At 38.0% G+C, this 21,560-nt stretch overlaps 1 protein-coding gene across 5 annotated transcripts in view; it reads right to left on the bottom strand.

The window, feature by feature from the left end:
• Positions 1-21,560, bottom strand: part of LOC145693481 (RYamide receptor-like) — a 338,943-nt gene that overhangs the window by 93,318 nt on the left and 224,065 nt on the right. For all 5 annotated transcript variants that reach the window (XM_081769539.1, XM_081769548.1, XM_081769529.1 and 2 more), the window contains one exon: positions 17,817-17,963. In XM_081769539.1, the coding sequence (XP_081625665.1) occupies positions 17,817-17,963 (147 nt within the window). The remainder of the gene's footprint in view (positions 1-17,816; positions 17,964-21,560) is intronic.

Here is a 21,560-nt window from a genome sequence, read left to right as displayed (position 1 = left end):
AGCGCATGCAAATACCACGTGGACAAAACAGCGCATGCAAATACAGCGTGGACAAAATAGCGCATGAACAAAAAAGCACAAGCCAATACAGCGTGGACAAAAACAGCGAAAACCAGCGTACGGAGAGATGTGGCGCAGGCAAATCCAAAGAGTGAATAAAAATAGCGCATTTGATCTTAAGTACTTTTTAAATTATTTTTAAATGAAGTTCCACAAAAGTCAATATATTTGACGTTTATAGGTTAAAACCGCGGAAACAATAATAGCGATGAGCGAAAACAGTAAACGCAAATACAGCGTGGACAGAAATAGCGCAAGAATAAAAATCGCGCACAGATAAAAACAGCGCAACCAAATAAGGCGTGGACAAAATCTATAGATGAAGATTTTGCACTAGGCTCGCTCGCGCTTGATCTCATTTCTTCCAACTGGGCTCACGATCACTCGGGCTCGCCATCACTTACCTCAATTCGGCTCGCACTCCCCATCCTTTCCTCGACTGTTCTCGCAATTATTGGGGTTCCCGATCTCTTGGGCTCGCGCTCATCCCTCTCGACTGGGCTCGCACTCACTCGGGCGTGCACACACACGAGCTTGAGCTGAGTAAAGAGAAATGAGCGCTAGCCCAGTTAAGGGTAGTGAGTTCGTGCTTACTCGGGCTCATGCTTACTTCTCTCTACTAAGCTCGCCTTCACTCGGGCACACGCTAACTTCCCTCAACTGGGCTCGCGCTCGAGATCACTTTTCTCAACTTAGCTCGCGATCGCGAGCTCGAGCCTGGTTGAGGGAAGCGAGCGCTTAATCGAGTGAGTGCGAGCTTAGTAGAGAGAAGTGAAATTGCGTTGGCTCGGGCTAGCGTTCACAAGAGCTTGCACTCAATTCTTTTGAATGGGCTTGTGTTCACTAAAACTAAGTGGGCTAGCATTCATTCGAACTCGCTCTCGTTTCTCTCAATTGAACTCGCGATCGCAAGCTCGAGCCCGGTTGAGGTAAGTGAACGCTTACCCGAGTGAGTGTGAGCTCAGTAGAGAGAAGAAAGCCTGAGTCCGAGTGAGCGGGAGCATAGTTAAGAATAGTGAGTACAAGACCAAGTAAGTGCGAACGCAGTCGAGAGAGATGAGTGCAAGCTCAGGTAATCGAGAACGCAAGTGATTGCAAGAACAATCGAGGGAAGAATGAGGAGCGCGAGCCGAATTGAGGTAAGTGGTCGCGAGCACAATTGGAAGAAGTAAGCTCGAGCGCGAGAAAGCATAGTGCAAAATGTTCATTTATAGTTTTTGTCCACGCTGTATTTGCTTGCACTGTTTTTGTTTGTGCGCGGTTTTGTCCATGTGCTGTATTTGCATGCGCTCTTTTTATTCATGCGCGGTTATTGTTCTTGCGCTGTTTTTGTCCACACTGTATTTGACTGCGCTGTTTTTGTCATTGCGTGAATTTTTCCGTGTGCTGTTTTTGCCCACGCTGTATTTACACGCGCTGTTTTCGCTAGACGGTATTATTGTTTGCGCGGTTTTGACCTAGAATCTTAGTTTAGAGCATTACTTCTTATTACTGAATAACACAGTCCTTACCACTCGCCAAGTCATTTCCTCTATTAACTACGTAACTAAATAGTGCTGAGACATTACCCTGTGATGTGAGAACAATGTTGCTACTACTTTTTACTAACCCTTGTATAAATGTACAATTTATTATTACCAGTACTTTGTATTGTTTGCAGCAGTGACTATAAGAAACTTTGATCTTAATTCTACAATGTTCCTAAATCAAGCCACAAATACATGTATGTGTCAATTTCCTTTGTAAAATGTGTGTTCCTTAATTTGAGATGGTATTATCTATTTTAATTAGTTTTCGTACCGTGTTCTTCATTCTATATGTATTTGTTTTATGATTTTCATTTTTTCTTTTTGTTTCTAAGAAGTTTCGTTGCCACATATTTGCAATAAAGTGTTGGAGATGATTGTCTGAAGCTTTCACGAAGGAGCCAAATGATTAACTTTCCTTTTGCTTTTCGTCTTCCAAGTGTCTGTGGCCGAGGCATCAAAACAATTGTACAAAGACAACAAAACAATTTGCTACCTGTTGACTCCCAATATTAGGCGTCAGAATTAAATTCTTCCAGAACAAAGATTAAATCATTCATATATCAAATAGACTATATTTTTTTGTTTTGCTTTAGAAAATTGTCCAGGATCTTTTCCAAACGAACAAACCCCTGAAAAGTAGGAAATTCTTCCTCAAATCATTCAAACTGTACATAAAATTGCATAAAATATGTTTTTCTAAATGAAAATCTAGTGGGAAAAATGCCGCATTGAAGCACCCACGGTCTTTCATTATTAGGACTTTGTAGTTACAAGGTGTCCTGTAAGTTTCGTACGGTACCTTCAAAATTTAGACGGTCCCTACGAGCTCTTTAATGTTGAAACTAGCATATTAATCATATTATATATTAAACCTTTAAACGGATATTTCTCAGAATTGAAAACTGATGCAGAAATTCCAGTTACATCACTAATCAGCGTAAATAATTCTGTAGGAATTAGTTAGTCTTTTATCAAGAAAGAGAAAGAAGTTGAAAATATGTTGCTCCGTGTAATTACAAGACAATGTTTGTGTTTGTGTGTCATCGGTGTTCCCATGAAGGAAGATAATAATACTAAGCACTACCCTATTAGTGGTGTTGAATTGTAGTTTAGCGTCCCTTTCAGCAGGGAGGCTATATGAAAGATGGTACTACAGCTTAACAGGCGACATATACTAATGACAATCGAGAGATTTTGGGTCACTGAGACGAATAGTGATACTTCCGACTCCATTCAAGTTCACGTTTAGCCCTATACGCCATGATAAAATAACATGTATAAAATTACCCATATTACTGTTCAATCCATATTTCTCGTGACCTCTAAACTGATTAGTGATCATCTTGGTGATATTTGAGCCCATAGTTTCCGCAAACATTGGCACACCAACGGGGCCGGGAATTGATTAGAACAACGCCGAAGGGAAGTGTTCTTCATTGTTCATTTGTTTCACTCACAGCGACAGGGTAATGACGAAGACATTGCTCTTCGTTATTTATTCACTTCAGTCACAATTGACAGGGGACAACGCCAAAAGCATTGTTCCTAATTATTTACATACTTTACATATTTACATACAATCTCCAAAGGCGTTGATATTTATGTATTTAATTATTTCTATCCTTTACTCTCAAAGATGTTGCATAAACCTTATATTCCGTGCACAAAGAACGGGTATATGAGCTAAAGCAAATATACAGTGCGATCCAAAAACAGCACAACTCAGAGCTTAAAATGTAATAATTGAAAAGTGTGAAAACATTTACGAGTATTGTTGCTTGCAATAATAGTGATGAACATTGGAAAATGCTTTGAGACCACCAGACAGTAACCTTGAGAAACAGCGAATGTGCAATAGTTGAATTCAAGAACTGTGCAAAGTAAATTCCTTTTGTGCCTAGAAACCTCTTTTGAACAAAGTAGTATAAACGTTGCATCTCTCTCTCTTTTACCTACGGTTCAGGAGTAAAAAGGGATATGAAAGTGTGGGGGGACGGTAGGTAGCAGCATGACGTTACGCCGTTCCCTCTGCCTATCATTGCCCTTTGTACTTTTTAGAAACGGGGGGGGGACGTCTTACATAGTTTTTTGAAGTGCGAAGACGTCGTCCCCCTTCACTTTTACCCCTGTTACGGTTCCCTAGTATTACTACGCCAGGAAAACAATTAGCAGGTGATATTGTGTAATGTTTTTGCGAGCCTGTGTTGAAGTTAGGTTTCGAAGCGTCAGATCAATCAGAATTTCTAGGCAGTAAATTCTGAGCCTATTTTATCTCGACACAACTCTAAATTCTTATATTACATTGATATTATCACCCAGATTGTGGTTGTACTTGGGGAATTTCAATGCCTGGTTTATTAAGTCCGTGCCCCCCCCCCCCGAACTCAATATTTGTGTTCTGTTTGCATCATGAGCGCACTCATGGCAGGTCCACCTGGTCTGCACCTCGTTCAATCTTTGTAACTCGACAGATACATACTTGTACAGGCTGTAAATAAAATTTTACTTGTATTAGCATATAAATTATTGATGTAGGCTAAAGATTGGATCTTACACTGCATCAGCATTTTATCTTATAAAAACAATTATTTAGTTCTCTCATTTTTCTGAGAATATAGGTGCAAACATTTGAATACTGCTTATCGTTTTCTCAAGTTTCTGTAGAATAAAACCAGTTCCAATACTATAGAGACTCAGTGTCTTGTACTATTAGACACCTCCAACAAATATTTCTGGGTGTATGCCTGGTTGAATACTATTGTTGATTCGAACAGGACCAGACGAAGACCCATAAATCAAATACGGTCATGGAAATGTTTCGGAAATTCTTCTAAGAATGACTGATATCAGAATATTTTTCCTTTTTTTTTAATTTGGTAAACGAGGAATTTATTAATGCAGCTTTCTCAAGAAAAGTCTACCACAGTAATCCCATGATGTTTCAAGACAATCAGAGTCGTAAATATTATCTCAGGTAACCACATAGAAAAGTTTCAATCAACAAATTTTGCTGAGTAAACTTATGCCCTGAGTTCAATTTAGGTCATTTTGAACATCGTTTGAGAAGATAACTTAAGGTTTTTGTCAGGGGCGTCATCTAGAGAAGGCAGGAGGGGCAGTTGCTTCCTCAAGAGTTTCAGGAATACATATACTTTAATCGATTGTCTATTAATAGACTAGTACAACACGTGAAATTCTTATATCGGCGATGCTCTTGCCCCTCTCCCAAGCGAAGTATGAAATGACGCTCCTGGTTTTTATAGTTATAAATGTATTTCTTGAAAAGAGAATGTATAAAGTGTTATGAATCACTCTGTCTGAATAATTTGCATTCAAAGTTTGGGAAGTTTTGAATCGTATTGTATCTTTTAATATTTCGGTAAAATTCGTTGTTTCCCAATTGGAATGGGATTGGAAAGAAACAAAAATGAAAGAAAAACTATACCTTTTGAAACGTTATATGTTACTTTAACTTGAAGGAGAAATTGGAGAAAAATCCGCTTCTGAATACGTTCAAAGAAAACTATTCTTCGCACGTACAAAACTGTTTCCAAAACTTCAGAAGCCAAAAGGAAATTTAATTCCAAGTTGAAATAAAAAAGGAAGGAAAATAAAATCGAAGAAAGATACCTATTGTTATAAAACTAAGAAGTAGAGTCGTATGGTGCGTTAGTAATGATTTCTTTGTCTTGCTCCTGATTCACCATTACAGTTAAAACAAACAACAAAGGTGATGCCTCCACGTATAATTCACAACACAAGATATTTCTTCTATCCAGAGATAGTTGCTCTTGGTAACTGAAGAAAGATAAAAATATTGTAACTAAGCTCAAACTTTTACGTTTGTTTTGCCTTGGCAGATAATTTTGTCTACTTCTTTTTTCAAACTTCCAAACTATACTTTGCGTAGTGTCGGAAGTCTTGTAGAACGACTTTGTCTATTCGTTCGTCTATTGACAGGTATCAGATGAAAAAATGATAAGGGATATCGAGATACAATTTCTTTTAAAAATCGATTAAGCATCCTAAGCATGGTTATCTCCATAGTTATTTTATATCCAAACTGGAAGTAGTTCAAATTAGTAATTTCTGGTTTAAACGTTTATCGCCGTAAAAGGAAAATGGTAACAGAGAGCGAAAAGCGTTTCTTTGCAAACGATTCAGTGTTTCAAAACAACATATCGTGACTAACCACAACACACTACCGAAACGGTAAGTATTTTAAATTTACTATTACTGCTGGTTTTAATACTAATTTCCGTAAAGCGAAAACAGTAAATGCTATCAAGATTATGTTTCTCAATCGATTCAGCGTCCCAATGATAGATTCCGTCTCCTCTGTTAACCGTGTATTCAAACCGGAAGTGTTTCAAATTAGACATTTCCACTTTCGAACCGTATCACCATAGAATGAAAATGGTGACAGAGAGAGAGTAATTTGTCTTTTTTGCAAACAATTCATCGTCTCAAGTCAATACATCACGACTATTTTAAACAATCTATCAAAACTAAAAGTGATTCATGTTTACTATTACTTCCGGTTTTAATACTGATAGAATAGATAGAGCAAACTCGATAAATGCAATCAAGTTGCTGTTTTTTTTTTTCAATCGATTCAGCGTCCCAAGAATAAGTTCCATTTTCACTGCTAACCCTGTATTCAAACTGGAAGTGGTTCAAATTAGCTATTTTAAGTTTCAACGCTTATTGCCATAGAATGAAAACGGTAACAGATAGCAAGAAGCTGATTTTAGTAAACAGTGTCTGAAGACAACATATCATGATTATCCACGTACGAAAACCAAACATACTCAACATGCAATTTTTTACAATCGATTCATCGTCCAAGAATATGTTTTATGTTCTTCCTTAGCCCTCTATTCAAACCAAAGTTTCAATCTTTATCGCAATAGAAGAAAAATAGTCATCATCATCATCATCATCATCATCATCATCATAGGTATTCTGCCTTTATTGGCAGGTCACTTGCCGCAGCTGAGAAGCTTCCATGCTCCACGGTCCTCCGGTAACTTCTTCGTCTTCGCGTATGATCTTTCTGTTTTTATATCATCCATTAATTGTAGTCTCCTTCGCCCCCTCTCTCTCTTTCTCGACACCATACCCTCTAGGACGTCCCTCATGATACAATCTCTTCTTAGGCAATGTCCCAACCAGTTTCTCTTCTCTTCCTAATAATATCTAAAAGTGTTCTTTTCTCACCCACCATTTCTAACACTCTCTCATTGGTTTTCCGCTCGACCCAACTAATTCTTTCCATTCTTCTCCACACCCACATTTCGAAGGCTTCCAGTCGATTTTCGTCACCTTTACGTAATGTCCACGTTTCCGCCCCATACAGTACAGAAAAATAGTAAGAGATTACAAATAGAAAATAATTGCTTTTTAATATGAATTTAGCGTCTGCAGAACAGGTTTCATCTTTGATCTTACTACTCTTTTGCAACCAGGATTTATAGATCTACTTTTTCAAGATTGGGTATTGAATACTCATAGTATGGAAGTCTTAGTTTCCCATAGTGAAACCATACTCACTTGTTGGACTTCTAAACTGTGTTATTCATAAGTGTCGGAAGTCTTGTAGAAAGGCTTTGTCCATCCGTCTGTCTGTTGACAAATATCAGAGCGAAAACGACAAGAGATATCGAGATGCGTTTTTCCGCAGTCGATTCACCGTCCCAAGGATGGCTTCCATCTCTTCTATTAACCCTCTATCCGAACTGGAAGTGGTTCAAATTAGTCATTTTCGGTTTCAACGTTTATTGTAATAGAACGAAAACAGTAAAGATAGCAAGAAGTTATTTATTATTATTATTATTATTATTATTATTATTATTATTATTATTATTATTATTATTATTATTATTATTATTATTATTATTATTATTATTGTTATTATTTTGCAAACGATTCAATGACATAAGGTAATTCGCAACACTATGTACAAACCAAATTTGGTTCAAACTTATTATTACTTCTGGTTTCAATACCAGTTTCAACGTTTGTCACCGTAGAACAAAAAGGTAACAGATAGCGAAAAGCTGTTTTGTGTAAATGATTCAGTTTCTGAAAACAAAGTATCATGAATACTCTCTACTGAAACCGAAAGCGGTTCAAATTTACTATTTCTTCTCATTTACAAGGATCGTTCAAGGTAGACCGGGACTTTTATTTCTTCAGAGGAAACAGATAGCACAAGAAGCACCAAACTATGTCAGCTTTTCAAAGTATTCTCCGGGCGCGTCGAGGCGCCGTTGCCATCGTTGTGGTAGCTCCCTGACCCCTTTGGCTTAGAAAGAACTTGGTTGTTGTTGTTGCCACTGGAGAACATCGTTCCGCAGTGCTTCATTTGTCGTGAATTTCTTCCCTCCCAGATGGTCTTTAAGGGGAACAAACATATGATAATCACTGGGGGAAAAATCTGGACTGTAGAGGGGATGGGCAGAACTTTCCAGAACATTTCGGCCACATTTGTTGTTGTCATATTCACCTGAAAGGGCGGGCATTATCATGGAGAACAATGACATTTCCAAACAACATTCCAGGTCTTTTCTTGCGAATGGACTTTCGTACAGCACCACTCAACAATTTGGAGTAATACTGGGCGTTAATTGTGCTCCCTTTGTCCAGAAAATCTACATGGATAACACCCTTCATGTCCCAGAAAACATCCTTCACTTGCCACCAGCTCCCGTCCTTCGCGAAACTGTTCACACCATTCGTCTGTGACATCGTTTGTTCACCATACTGTGCTTGCAATCTTCTGAAAACCTCAGCTGGTTTAACTTTCACCTTCACAAGAAATTTGATTATACACCGCTCCTCCATAGCCATAGACACACTGCTTGCCCCCGTGTTTGCCGCAACTGCTTCGCATGCGCCAAATACATCATGCCGGGCGCTAGATACTCGAGAGGGAATACATTACGTCACCCGCAAGTTTCATCATGATCTGGCTATTCATCGATTACACTGGCCGACGTCAGTTTAGTTACAGAAAGGAAAACCTCTGATTCTGACTAATTTCAGGAAGCTGAGTTCGAAATTGATAGCTGTTTTACTACATTAGCTCGTATTTTGGCGTTATGCATTGCTGCCAATTTTGCCATTTTCTAGGGACGGCTTCAGTTGTCATCAAAGTAACCGGTCTGACAATGCTATTTGAGTAAGAAATAAATTAGATTTCACTCAGTTGGCGACAGATAGGACCCCCATTGTTCTTGACATATAATATATATATATATATATATATATATATATATATATATATATATATATATATATATATATATATATATATATATATATAACAATGAATACCGGGAGGACAGCGATGATTGAAATGCTTGACACTTATTTGATTTTAGACCACTGAAACAGGTTAAAAGAATAGGGTCTATGTGGCAACAATGAGTGGCACGAGGACGTGGGTGAAAAAAGCGCCGACTGCGCCGTAAAGCGTGGCTCAGTCTTGCTCTTATGCATTGCAGTAAGTAATCTCTCAAGTGTATAAGTATTTTGTCGAGAGAATTGACTTGGAATTTTTACGTCAGTAACTTCAGTTTTATTTTACCGTATTTTTGGAACTGTTTGCCTGCATTTTCAGTATCTAAGTGATTTTATGGAATAAGTGGTTGTGCTTTTGTTCTAAGTTTCGCTTTCCTGTGCAAAATGTCAAGTTCTTCCCGTACAGAATGTAAAACCTCACCGGACAGATTTTGTTATATCTGTGGCGTATTTATGGTTAAGTCGCAGATTAGATCGATAAATGATGACGTTAGGAGAGCATATTATTTTTATTTTGGCTGCAAGATCGGTGATCAAGATAAAAGCTGGGCCCCCCATGTGTGTTGTTTGATGTGTTATGCGACTCTGACTGCCTGGCATAAAGGAACCAAACGAAGGATGCCTTTTGCTATTCTGATGATATGGAGAGAAACCCGGAATCATTATGATGATTGCTATTTCTGTATGACGAATATAGCATGAAGTAACAAGAAGAAACAACGTGCCTTCGAATACCCAAACTTGCAATCAGACCAGTGCCCTATGGAGAAAATTTACCTGTACCTACTCCTCCGAAAGATTGGAAAACTATCGATATTACAGCGCCTACTGGAAGCGATGAGGACACCAACTCAATATCTGCAAATGAAGATCCGAGAGACAGTTCCTTCCGAGTAAAAGATGAGCCTCACTTCATCCTACAACATGAGTTGAAGGATTTAGTGAGGGAGTTACAAGTTTCGAAAGAGAAAGCTCAACTTTTGGGTGCTAGACTCAAAGAGTGGAATTTACTGGTTCCTGGAACTACTTACACTCACTAGAGGGGGCCGCGGTGGCTCAGTGGTGGAGCGTTCACCTCTGGTGCTTGGGGTCCCGGGTTCGATCCCAGACCCCGCCAAGTGAACTTTGTGGTGGACAAACACCGTGTGCGTGGGTTTTCTCGGGGTTCTCCCGTTTCCTCCCACTTTCTTCATTCCACCATTTCATTCATTTCTCATAATCACCGTCTCCTTTAGCCTAACCGGCATAACCGTGGGACGTAAAACTCAAAGATTTCATTTCATTTTTTACACTCACTAGATGAAAAGGAACGAGCCCTTTTCAGAATACTACAGAATGGAAGGTTCCCTTTGCATTATGCACGGACATCAATGGTCTGATGAATGAATTAGAACTTCAGCATGATCCATTCGATTGGTGTATTTTCATAGATTCGTCTAAGTACAGTCTGAAAGCAGTTTTACATCATAATGGAAACAAGCTGCCGTCTATTCCTGTTGCACACACTGTTTCGATGAAAGAGAACTACGAGAATCTCGCACTCATTTTAAATCGTATTAACTACAAAGAATATGGTTGGCAAATTGGCGGAGATTTGAAAGTTATTGCAATATTACTTGGTTTGTAAGGTGGATATACAAAGTACTGTTGTTTTATTTGTCTTTGGAACTCAAGAGCCTCAGAAAAAATGTTTCCACAAATTCCCCCCCCCCCCGAAAGACATTTAAGCCCAATACAAACAGTATTAGCCTCTGATCGATCAAGCCAAGGTGCTCCTTCCACCACTTCATATTAAGTTGGACCTCATGAAGAATTTCTTTAAAACTATGGACAAAGAAGGTCAAGGATTTAAATATCTTAGACAGTGTTTCCCAAAACTAAGTGATGGTAAATTAAAAGAAGGAATTTTCACAGGACCTGATATTCGCAAAGTTATCCATGGCGAATTGTTTGAACAGAGTCTAAACGACAAAGAGTTAAATGCCTGGCATGCTTTTGTTCAAGTTGTAAAATGTTTTTTGGGCAAACCTAAAGCTCAAAATTACGAGGCTCTGGTGCAGCAACTTCTGGTCTCATATGAAGTTCTGGGATGTCGCATGTCTTAGAAAATCCACTTGCTGCACTCCCACCTCAACTTCTTTCCAGAGCATCTTGCAGATGTAAGCGACGACATGGGAGAACGGTTTCACCAGGATATAAGAACGATGGAAACTCGAGGACGTTGGGATCCTGCTATGATCGGGGACTATTGCTGGACGGTGAAGAGAGAAGACCCAACATTTCATAAAAGTGAAAAGTAAAGCCGTTGGTGTTATTTGCAGCTCTAAGCATTAGACTTTATAAATTACTTTGTGTATGTAAATGTTAATAGGCCTACACTAACAGAATATATATAGTTTTTAGTGCTAATACACAAAAATAATATATAGTTTTTTTTATCTGGTTTGATTCAATAAATTAATTTTAAGAATTTTTAAAACAATGTCGTTCTTGACCCACTGTTGAAATGAAGTTGATTCCCTTTCGGCACGCAAACAGTTCATTGGTCGGTACACTTCATGATAGCTCATTTTCCCTATTATGGTAAATCTGGCAACTATGCGTTACACAAAAATGCGAGCTAATGTAGTAAAATGGATATCAGGGACCTAAAATTTGTCAGAATCAGTGAGTTTGGTTTCTGTAACTTTTCAAAAGTTTAAAAACGTCGGCCTGTGTTATTTACATACGAAACCCCCCGTCAACCTCGAACGACCCTTGTAAATACTGCTTTCTATAGAGCAAAAACGGTAAATCCTATTAAGTTCCCGTTTTTTGTAAACGGATCAGCGTCCGAAGAACAAGTTTTATCTCTTCCGTTAAAGCTCTATTCAAACCAAAGTGGTTAAAATAACCATATTCGGTTCCAGTGTTTTTCCGCATATAACAAATACGATAATAGATAGCGAGAAGTTTTTTCTTTTCTTTTTTGTAAACAATTCAGCGTTTTAAGGCATATACCATAACTATATACAAAATTGTAACAAAACATCTATGAGTTACAATTAACTATTATCCCAAACATAGGTTCTATCTTGTCTTTTAGCTCTTTATTCAAACCGTAAATGGATGAAATGAACGATATTTTTTCGTTTCAACCCTTATTGACATAGGAGAAAAATAGTAAGATATAGCGAATAATGGCTTTTTGATGTGAATTCGGCGTCCGAGGAACAGATTGTATCTCTGATCTTGTTACTCTATTGCAACCAATGCTTATAGTACTGGTTACATAACTTCAAGTTTGAGTGCTGAATTCGCATAGTTTGAAAGTCTTTTTTAGATATAAAATTGAGAGTATATTTGTGTGTTTAACTGTTGCACAAATTCACACCTTGTCTTCATCAGAAATAGTTTTCTGAACACTGTTAGCACTTACCTTGACCTACCTTTATTTTATCATGTAATTTTCATTAAATTGTGTATTCTAAGTGGGGAAAAGAATACAAAATTTACACCAAAAATATATTAGGAACCCTATCCAGTTAGGGGCATGAAAGACATTGCATAGAGTAAACTCCTGTCCATACTTCCCTTTTCCTGGCCCCAGCCAGGTTTTACAACATTTAGTGCAATACATAATACACATTTCGTCGACAGCGTCACAAAGTGTCGTATCTCAAAAAAATCGAAAATTGAGATATTTTACTATGTGGTTGCATACACTGACTTCTACAATTTCCCAAAACGACATACCTGTAATGTGCGTTGGTTTGACGGTGGTGATGACGTCACTGTGTCGTATCTTAAGATGAAGCATATAAACCATTTTCACAAACAGTCGTATCTTGAGTTACGACAGTTTGTGAGCAACAGATCTTTCGCAACTGGACAGATACGCCTATATTCAAAGCAATTTGTTTATATATACAAAGTGGCCCAAAAGTAGGTATACAGTCCCGTACTGATAAACTCATTGCTTTTTATATAATTTCTTATTGTTATCCACTTAGTTTCTTTATTATTTGTTCCTAATGTATTTTTACTTATATCTTAAGCTCGGAACAGCCGAAGCAAATAAACTTAAAAGCTAGAATGTTATACTTGATCAATGCGGGGCTGTATACATATATATTTAGATGACATGGGACGTCCTGCGGATCGACATGTCATGACATTTTTGAGTTTTACGTCCCACGGTTATGCCGGTTAGGCTAAAGGAGACGGTGAATGAAATGAATGAAATGGTGGAATGAAGAAAGTGGGAGGAAACGGGGGAACCCCGAGGAAACCCACGCACACGCTGTTTGTCCACCACAAAGTTCACTTGACGGGAGCAGGGTTGGAACCCGCGACCCCATGAACCAGAGGTGAACGCTCTACCACTGAGCCACTGCGGCCCCAGGTTGCGGATCGAAGAGAAGGCCTTTAGATATAGAGGTTAGCTGCAAAGATACTGAATAAGCAGTCGCTGGCAGACAAGGAGTGACCCTCCAGCTTGGGGGTTTGGGTGAGGCTAACAAACTCATCCTGTAATAGAAAAAAAGGACACTTTTTCAGAAACAATCACAGAAGCCTCGGACCAAGACTGGTAACTTGGCAGACATCAGCAAAAGAAAATGGACATGAGATTTGGAACATGGAATATTAGAATTCTTTATAGGGAGGCGCGTTAAAATCCATAACGAATGAGTTAGAGAAATACAGGATGGACCTAGTAGGAGTTCAGGTTGGTTGCTATGATGGGGTATGCGGTGCAAACACGTAAGAACATCAGAGAAATTTCTCTCCGATTCTTTGAATCTAGGCATGGATAAAATGAGGGAGATTCAGTCCACAGTGCTCTAAGCACATCTATTAAGCACTGTGGCAGTAATTTTGTGCTACAAAACCCTCGCAACTTGAACCGACTGTTAAACTGGCAAGGAAAAAGAATCCATATACCGTTCATTGTGTTGACAGAATCGATGTATAAGACTAGATCTCTGTCCCAATGTCTTTGTATTCTGTCAGTTAGACGTGACGAAAATGGAGATCCAATAAATTGGACGGAAATGCGCGAAGCGAAAGTGAACAAAGACTATCCAAACTGCATTCAGTTTAAGACAAATCGTTTTGAGGACACTTACGTAACTATTTCCCTGAAAAAAGAACGCAGATTGAATCCACCAGATAAAAGTTCCTACTTTGCAGACTTGTCAAAAATTATCGCTCCAGAGAAGTACGAGGACTCGTTTTGATTGATTGATTGATTTTTAACGTCCCTTTCAGCAACGAGGCTATATGAGACGTTGACCTACTGATTAATGTGCAATCCGAACCACATGAGCTCCCTCCGGGTATCGAATCCGGGTCTCCCACGCCTACGAGGACTCGTTGTCATTGTGTCCGGGCCCAACCCCAATCATTCGAAACCCTGAACATGTTCAATTTTACAGAAACTTACATTAGCCATCCTTCTCAAGTGCAATATCGCAGCATGCAATTTGTAAATTACTTTGCAAGAGTTTATATTCTGGCAATGACAACTTGATAGCATTATTTTATGTTATGGTTAGTATGCTCTTAATATTGTGTTTCTTGTGTGTTCTCAGGAATTTCGTTTTACCCTCAAGAATCTCAGGAAGCATTTGTTAAATTATTTTGTGTAATAAACACGAAGTTTTTCAATAAAAGTGCAATATATTCCGATTGTTCATCTATTAATGTAGTTCTCAGAATAAAAAATATGCGTCGTATCTTTCATACAAGAGAGGATTACCATCGTCACAAACTGTCGTCTCTCTTTCCCGCCAAATTTTCCACAAGCTTTTACAAGCAAATTCCATAAAACTTTCTACACTGATTTCTTATGATTTAAGTTATAACTTGGTAAATTTTCTCTCCTTTCGGTAAAATAGATTTTGAGTTATGGCTGTTCAAAGTTGTGTGAAAACCTAAAAATCGCTCTCCTGAAAAGTTTAGAAAACTGAGATACGACAGTTTGTGACGCTGCCGACGATTTTCTCTTTTATTTTGGATTAGTGAAATGGCAAAAATATGGAAATGGTCGAACCATTTAAAACATTTTAAAATAGCACTTATATTGTTCTGTGTTTTTTGTGATTTGTAACGCCGTGTAGTTTGACTTAAGGATAAATCATAAAAACATTATATTTGTACAGTAGAATAATACACAATAGATGGTTTAGTTTATCTGTAATAATTTCAGGTTTTTATATGTTGTCCCAACAAGGATAGCCTACAAAGTATCTATATCTTGATTTTTTAAATATATGTTTTTAAGACATTCTAACTTACAAAGGAAGTCACTCTCAGTGTTTTTGTTTTTCAGATAGTTCATTTAGGTAGCTGCATAGGTACAAACAAATAAGCCTTATATACATTCCTTCTTAGGATGAAACGCCTTTGAACAGTAAATTTGTCAATTTTGATCTCAACGTTTAAGTGGGTTTTAAATTATTTTGAATACTACCAAGCAACCAAGAAAGTTTGTGCGGTTTTTACACCTGCCGCTATTTTTCGTTGGGGTAGTAATCATTTCTGCCGCCAGGGGTACCTGTATGTGACAGTTTCTGAAAGGTGAGTCAATTGGCACGTCGGCTAACGTAGATAACAGGTCGCATTCAACAGTTCGAGATCAAGTATTCGTAGTGAACCATATCTGTGTTGAACGCAGTAACCAGGGATTGTTTACTGTATGAGTTCAAGTTGGGCACAAAAGATGCGAAAGCACCAAGAAAAATATGTGCAGCGTTTGGGGAAGGTACAATTAGTGAACGGAGAGCTCAAAAGTGGTTTCAGACCTTTCCGACCGGCGATGAGACACTTGAAGACAAACCTCGATCGGGCAGACCAAAATTTCTCGATTTGGACCAACTCAAGGCAGCAATTGAAGAGAATTCAAGTCAAAGGTCAAAACCACGAACGAATATAATTTGATTATAAAATGGTCAAGCAACTTTCATTGGTTCTTTTCATATGGTTTGAACCATGTATCTTCCAAATACTTTCCGTTAACAGTAGAATATCTCGGTCAATTATTTGGGGTAAGCGATGAAACCATTCGTGTGCACTTGCATGAGCTTGGAAAGTGGGTCCCGGACATGCTAACTGCTGCGAACCGTTCCCAACGACTGAACATTTGCTGCTCCTTGCTGACTAAGAACAACAACTGTCCAATTTTGGACCGTATTTTGACGTGTGATGAAAAGTGGGTAATGTACGATAACAAAAATGTCCGTACCTTTGGCTATGGTCAAATGACTCCATGCCTTTAAGTGCAAAACCTGCTCTTCATCAGCGGAAGGTGATGCTGTGTGTATGGTGGATTACTGCTGGGATTGTGCATTATGAGTTCTTGGAAAGTGGTGAAACCATAATCAAAGAGGTGTACTCAGCACAATTGCAAAGAGTAAGCGAACAGCTTGCAAAAAAAAAAAAAAAAAAAAAAAAAAAAAAAAAAAAAAAAAAAACCTGCACTAGTGAATAGGAAGAGTTTTCTTGTCCACTAAAACAACGCTAGACCACATACAGCAAAGATGACCCTGGAGGTGATTTCTTCTCTCGGCTGGGTTCTTCTACCACATCCAGTGTATTTACCAAACATTGCTCCATCAGACTACCATCTTATATTGTCTATGGACAAACATATGCGCAATCGACAATTCAAAATTCGAGAAGAGGTTGAAAGCGCTGTGGCGCAGTTTTTTGAGTTCCAACACAAAGTTTTCTTCAAAAGTTGCATCCGCAGGCTTGTAAAACGATGGGAGAAGGTTGTAGAAGCGGATGGTGGATATTTTGTGGAATAAACATAAGGTAAACGCATTTTTTGGAACTTTTTTGTACTGAAACCGCACGAACTTTTTGGTTACCTGGTAATTTCACTAAATGTGTACCAGATATAGGGTCGGCTACTCTTCTTAATTAAAATATTTTCTTCTTTCATCGACCTAGGGAGTAATGATTTCAGATTTTCTCTGAGAGGATTTTGAATACACTGGGGTTGGAAAGTAGTCTTATCGAAATACAAGGAATCTACATTGAGCACGATAGAAAATGTAGTGTCCCGGGAAAATGTCGTGTGTATATGGGAGATAATTTCTCCATCCCCTGAAATCATCAGCGAACCTAGGATTCACCAGACCTGAAAAGCACACTCCTAAAAGGCATGCATTTTTCGAGTATTTTCGAACAAAGATGAGTGCCATCAAAGTAGAGAAAACAATAAAAATATTAAAATTATTTGGTTTGGGCTCTGTAATCATGTAGGAATCCACGAACAAGTATAATTTGATTATAAAATGGTCAAGCAACTTTCATTGGTTCTTTTCATATGGTTTGAACCATGTATCTTCCAAATACTTTCCGTTAACATACTCTTTCCGTCCTAAGAACTCGGCATTTCAACTGTCAATACACAATATATAATAGCCATTTCTTGTTATTATTTGTCATCGTGACGGGAAGAAATAGCCTCACTGATGACACTCCCATTAACCCATAATTCATTATTGTTTAATAATTTACGCTATTCATGTTTCCTAAAGGTTAAAATTTGAACTAAGCCACTTTTCATATTTAATAAAGTAAATCTCTTTATTACAGGAGATTAATTTTTCATAGAATTTTGTAATGTTTATTCAAGAAAGAAAAACAGGAATAATACTGTTATATTGAATTGATTCAATGGTTAAAATAATTAGCTTATTCATGTAGAACAAATTAAACTAGGGAACAATTCCTCCATTAAGTAATCCGAGTATTTAAAACTTAAGCTAATTTCAATAACGTATTGTGTATATTGCCCCGTGTTTAATTATCCAAAATCTTTTTAAATAAAAAATGGAGATTCGAATGTAATTGTATAATTAGTTAAAAGGATTAAATAGCCATTTATGTAAATAAAGCTTTGATTGAGTTATATTTATACGTATTACTTACTCTCCAGCATAATAAAACTTCTCTGCTTTGGCGACATATAGCTGTACAGATGAAATGACTCCTGCAATCATCCATATTCCTCCTATAATATATTTAGTCTTTGATGTGTTGTAACGTCTTTCCAGAGGATGAATGATGGCGTTGTACCTGCAATGATTAGGATTCATGAATTTTGTTTCTTAGAGGACAACATTTAATAGAAAGCGGGTTTTGTGAGTAATTTATCCACTCTAGCTTTTAAAAGTACGCTCAACAGAGAAAACATTACTACCATATACCTAATATCTTGTATGTCCACATTTAACTCTCAGGATAGCAGCAGTGGGGTTTGGCATGATAGAAATGAGGACTTGGTAGGTCGCTGGAGGCAGAGTATACCACAACTGTACACAGAAACCACTTAATTCCTGTAAATTCCGCGGAGGGGCGATGAGCTTAAAACTGCCAATCAATTACATCTCGAAGGTGTTCAATTGTAAGATCGGTTGAATTTGGGGACCATTTCAACAATTACAAACTATCAGTGTCCTCCTAGTATCACTGAAGTACAACGTTGGCCTTGTGACAAAGAACGTTGCCTTGCTAGAAAAAGGCCATTGCCACTTGCAGACATGGTCCACATGAATGGATTTACACTCACGTCCAAAATCATTGTCACATGTCTATAAATAAATATTGTTGTAGGAATATAATTTGATAACGAATTTGCTCGGTATTTTTTATAATGTTAGTATGTTTATAATCGGCAAAGACAAGTATGTGGCAAATTTTATGTCAAAAGGGCAGAAAATAAAAACAATAAAACGAAAATAAAACTTACTTCTCCATTTAGTAACATTTTGGTTTACTCATTGTAATTTCGTATTTATAATTCTTTTCCTATAAAATTTACCACACATATAATTACATTTCCCGATTATACGCATAGTATCAGTATTAAAAGTATCCTCCAAAATCATTATCAAATTATATTATTACCAAATAACAGTTATAGATACGAGACAATCATTTTGGACATGAGTGTACATGATCAACGACTCCCTGTAAATACCTAGGAGCCATCATAGAGTACTCCACACGCATTACTGATACCTGGATGACCACGTGAAGATTCCCCAAATAATTATTGGGCCACACTGGCCTGTTGCCATTCTACTGCGCACACCTCGAGCAGTTGTTCATCTGGAAGACGGCAGGATCTGACCCAGCAATCGATGTGATGAAGGCAGTATCATGATTCATCGGGACCATGCGACGTTATGCCATTGCTCGGCGGTTTCATGATGAACATGTGCAGTTGTAATCAACGATGCCGTGCGGTCAACATTAGTACACGTTTGAAATATCAGCTGTGGGAGTCCACTTCCAACAGTGTATGATGAATTGAGTCCTACACAAACTCATGTTTGTCCAAAAATCTGCCGTTACTGCTGCCACAATCAACACACTATCCTGTTGTACTAACCTAAATGATCTACGACATCTTTCATGACGTGTAATCGCTCCACGTCTTGTTGTATGGTACAGGTTTCATCGTCCTTTTTTCCATATTTCACTGCACCTCATGAACGCCCAGCGCTAGCGCTGTATTCAAGATGCTCGTTCTCAGCTGTCTGGCCATCACAATCTGGCCCAATTAGAATTCTTATTTATCGCCAGTCTTCATTGTACGTACTAGCATTATACTGACTGATCGAGTGAAGTCCCTGTAACCGTCTGGCAAACATTTCTGCTGTGCCTCGTGACTCCTACGTCACTCTAACGACTTCGTTCAAAAAGTAGCTATTGGTCATAATGTTTTGGATAGCTGGATGTCTTTAATGAGAGTGTATTCAGTTTCATTCAACCAAAAGAACGTATTGATTTTAAAAACATATTTTGTGCCATTATTTAAAAATTATACAATGGATTCCAGACTAAAAACATTACTCATTGAATAAAATATCCTATGTTGGTTGAGCTTTATTCAGTTGAGTAACTTAATTTGTGACTGCAATATTTGGATTGATTTTCCATCGTAGATTTGTGGTTACTCTAGAATATCTTCAAGAAAATATATCGCTAACAGTATATCCATAGGGTATATTAATTCAAAGGGATCAAGGATTTGTTTGCTGCAAATTAGGTACCAGTAGATGCCAAGTTTATTTAGTAGAGTTTCCTGCAACACCTCACGTCCATCACAAATATACCTGCAGCTCCCAACTGATTCATGTCGTATGTAGTAACAGTCTAGGCAGTGTTGCTAACAAGTTGACAAGAAGTCACTAAATGCGAGACGAGAAATGAAATTACTCCAATTTTGGGTGAAAATGAAATGAAATGAAATCTTTAAGTTTTACGTCCCACGGTTATGCCGGTTAGGCTAAAGGAGACGGTGATGATGAGAGATGAGTGAAATGGTGGAATGAAGAAAGTGGGAGGAAACGGGAGAACCCCGAGAAAACCCACGAGCACGGTGTTTGTCCACCACAAAGTTCACTTGGCGGGGGCTGGGATCGAACCCGGGACCCCAAGCACCAGAGGTGAACGCTCTACCACTGAGCCACCGCGCCCCCCCCATTTTGGGTGAAAAGTGACTAAAAACTAAAAACTCTCTCTCGCTGTATATATGTATGTATGTATGTCTGTATCTATCTATCTATCTATCTATCTATATATATATATATATATATATATATATATATATATACAGTGAAATTTCTCTTCAGCGGAATCGAGCGGGACTCGCAAAAATTTCCGTTAAAGACAGGTTTCCGCTTAATGGAGATAGACCTTTCCGTTAAAAAAATATATGCTTATAACGGACGTAATGAGAAAATATATTGATGTATGCAACTTGTTCCATTACAGTACTTTTTTCTTCTACGGATTAATACCCCAAAAAACTTAAAATAAACACAAAATATGCTGTTCACACTTTCCTTTATTTTCCCCAATAGTCAAGGAGAATTTTTTGCATACATTGCTACTACTTGGCTGCGGTATACTTCAGGACACAGAAAAGCTTTCTCTGGAATTTTGAAAGTCCTCTGAATTCTTTCCTCCTTGTTTTCACGACACGTGATGGAGATATAACTTCTGCTTTACCTCAATTCCTTTCTTCCAGAACTTTGTTTTGTCAGTTTTCTTCTCATTTTTGTTGGCTGTCGCTAAATGCTACACAAGCGGAACAGAAGTACGCCTACAAAGAAGACTGACAGCTGACATGTTACGTAGGACTAGCGAAAAATTGTGGGAGCTGAATATGAGTAGTGATTGACGAAAGTCAACACTACCCATAAAGATTTAACAAAAGAGCGAAGTATTTATCGCAGACAGTATATGTTTACCCTCTCACAGGATGTTTAAAACTTTTCTAAACGATGTAGTCTGAAACTCAGAATTTTCCGTTAAAGGTTTATTTTGCTTTCCGTTGTCCGCATAACACAGTTTCCGCTTAATGAAGGGACTTTTACATGTCTTTTACTCCAAAATCCATGGGACCATATAATATTTCCCTTTAAGACAGTTTTCCGTTTAATAAAGGGTCCGTTGAAGGCAGGTTTTACTGTATATATATATATATTATTCCAGAAACTGTGGATGGTGGTCCGTATCAGCGTAAAGGAAATCATGCATATGCAATCCAAAAATGCATATTAAAATAATGTTCAATGGGTGTACATATTATTCCATGCTGAGTGAAATTCTCAGACATGCCATCAACCGAATTTTGAGATATGCTCTGACTTCATGAATGGT

Source organism: Thermobia domestica, chromosome 1 (genome assembly GCF_964235325.1).
Source record: "Thermobia domestica chromosome 1, izTheDome1.hap1.1, whole genome shotgun sequence".
In the NCBI taxonomy this organism is placed as follows: domain Eukaryota; kingdom Metazoa; phylum Arthropoda; class Insecta; order Zygentoma; family Lepismatidae; genus Thermobia; species Thermobia domestica.
Note: the sequence above shows the minus strand (reverse complement) of the source record. Positions and strands in the feature narration are given on the sequence as shown.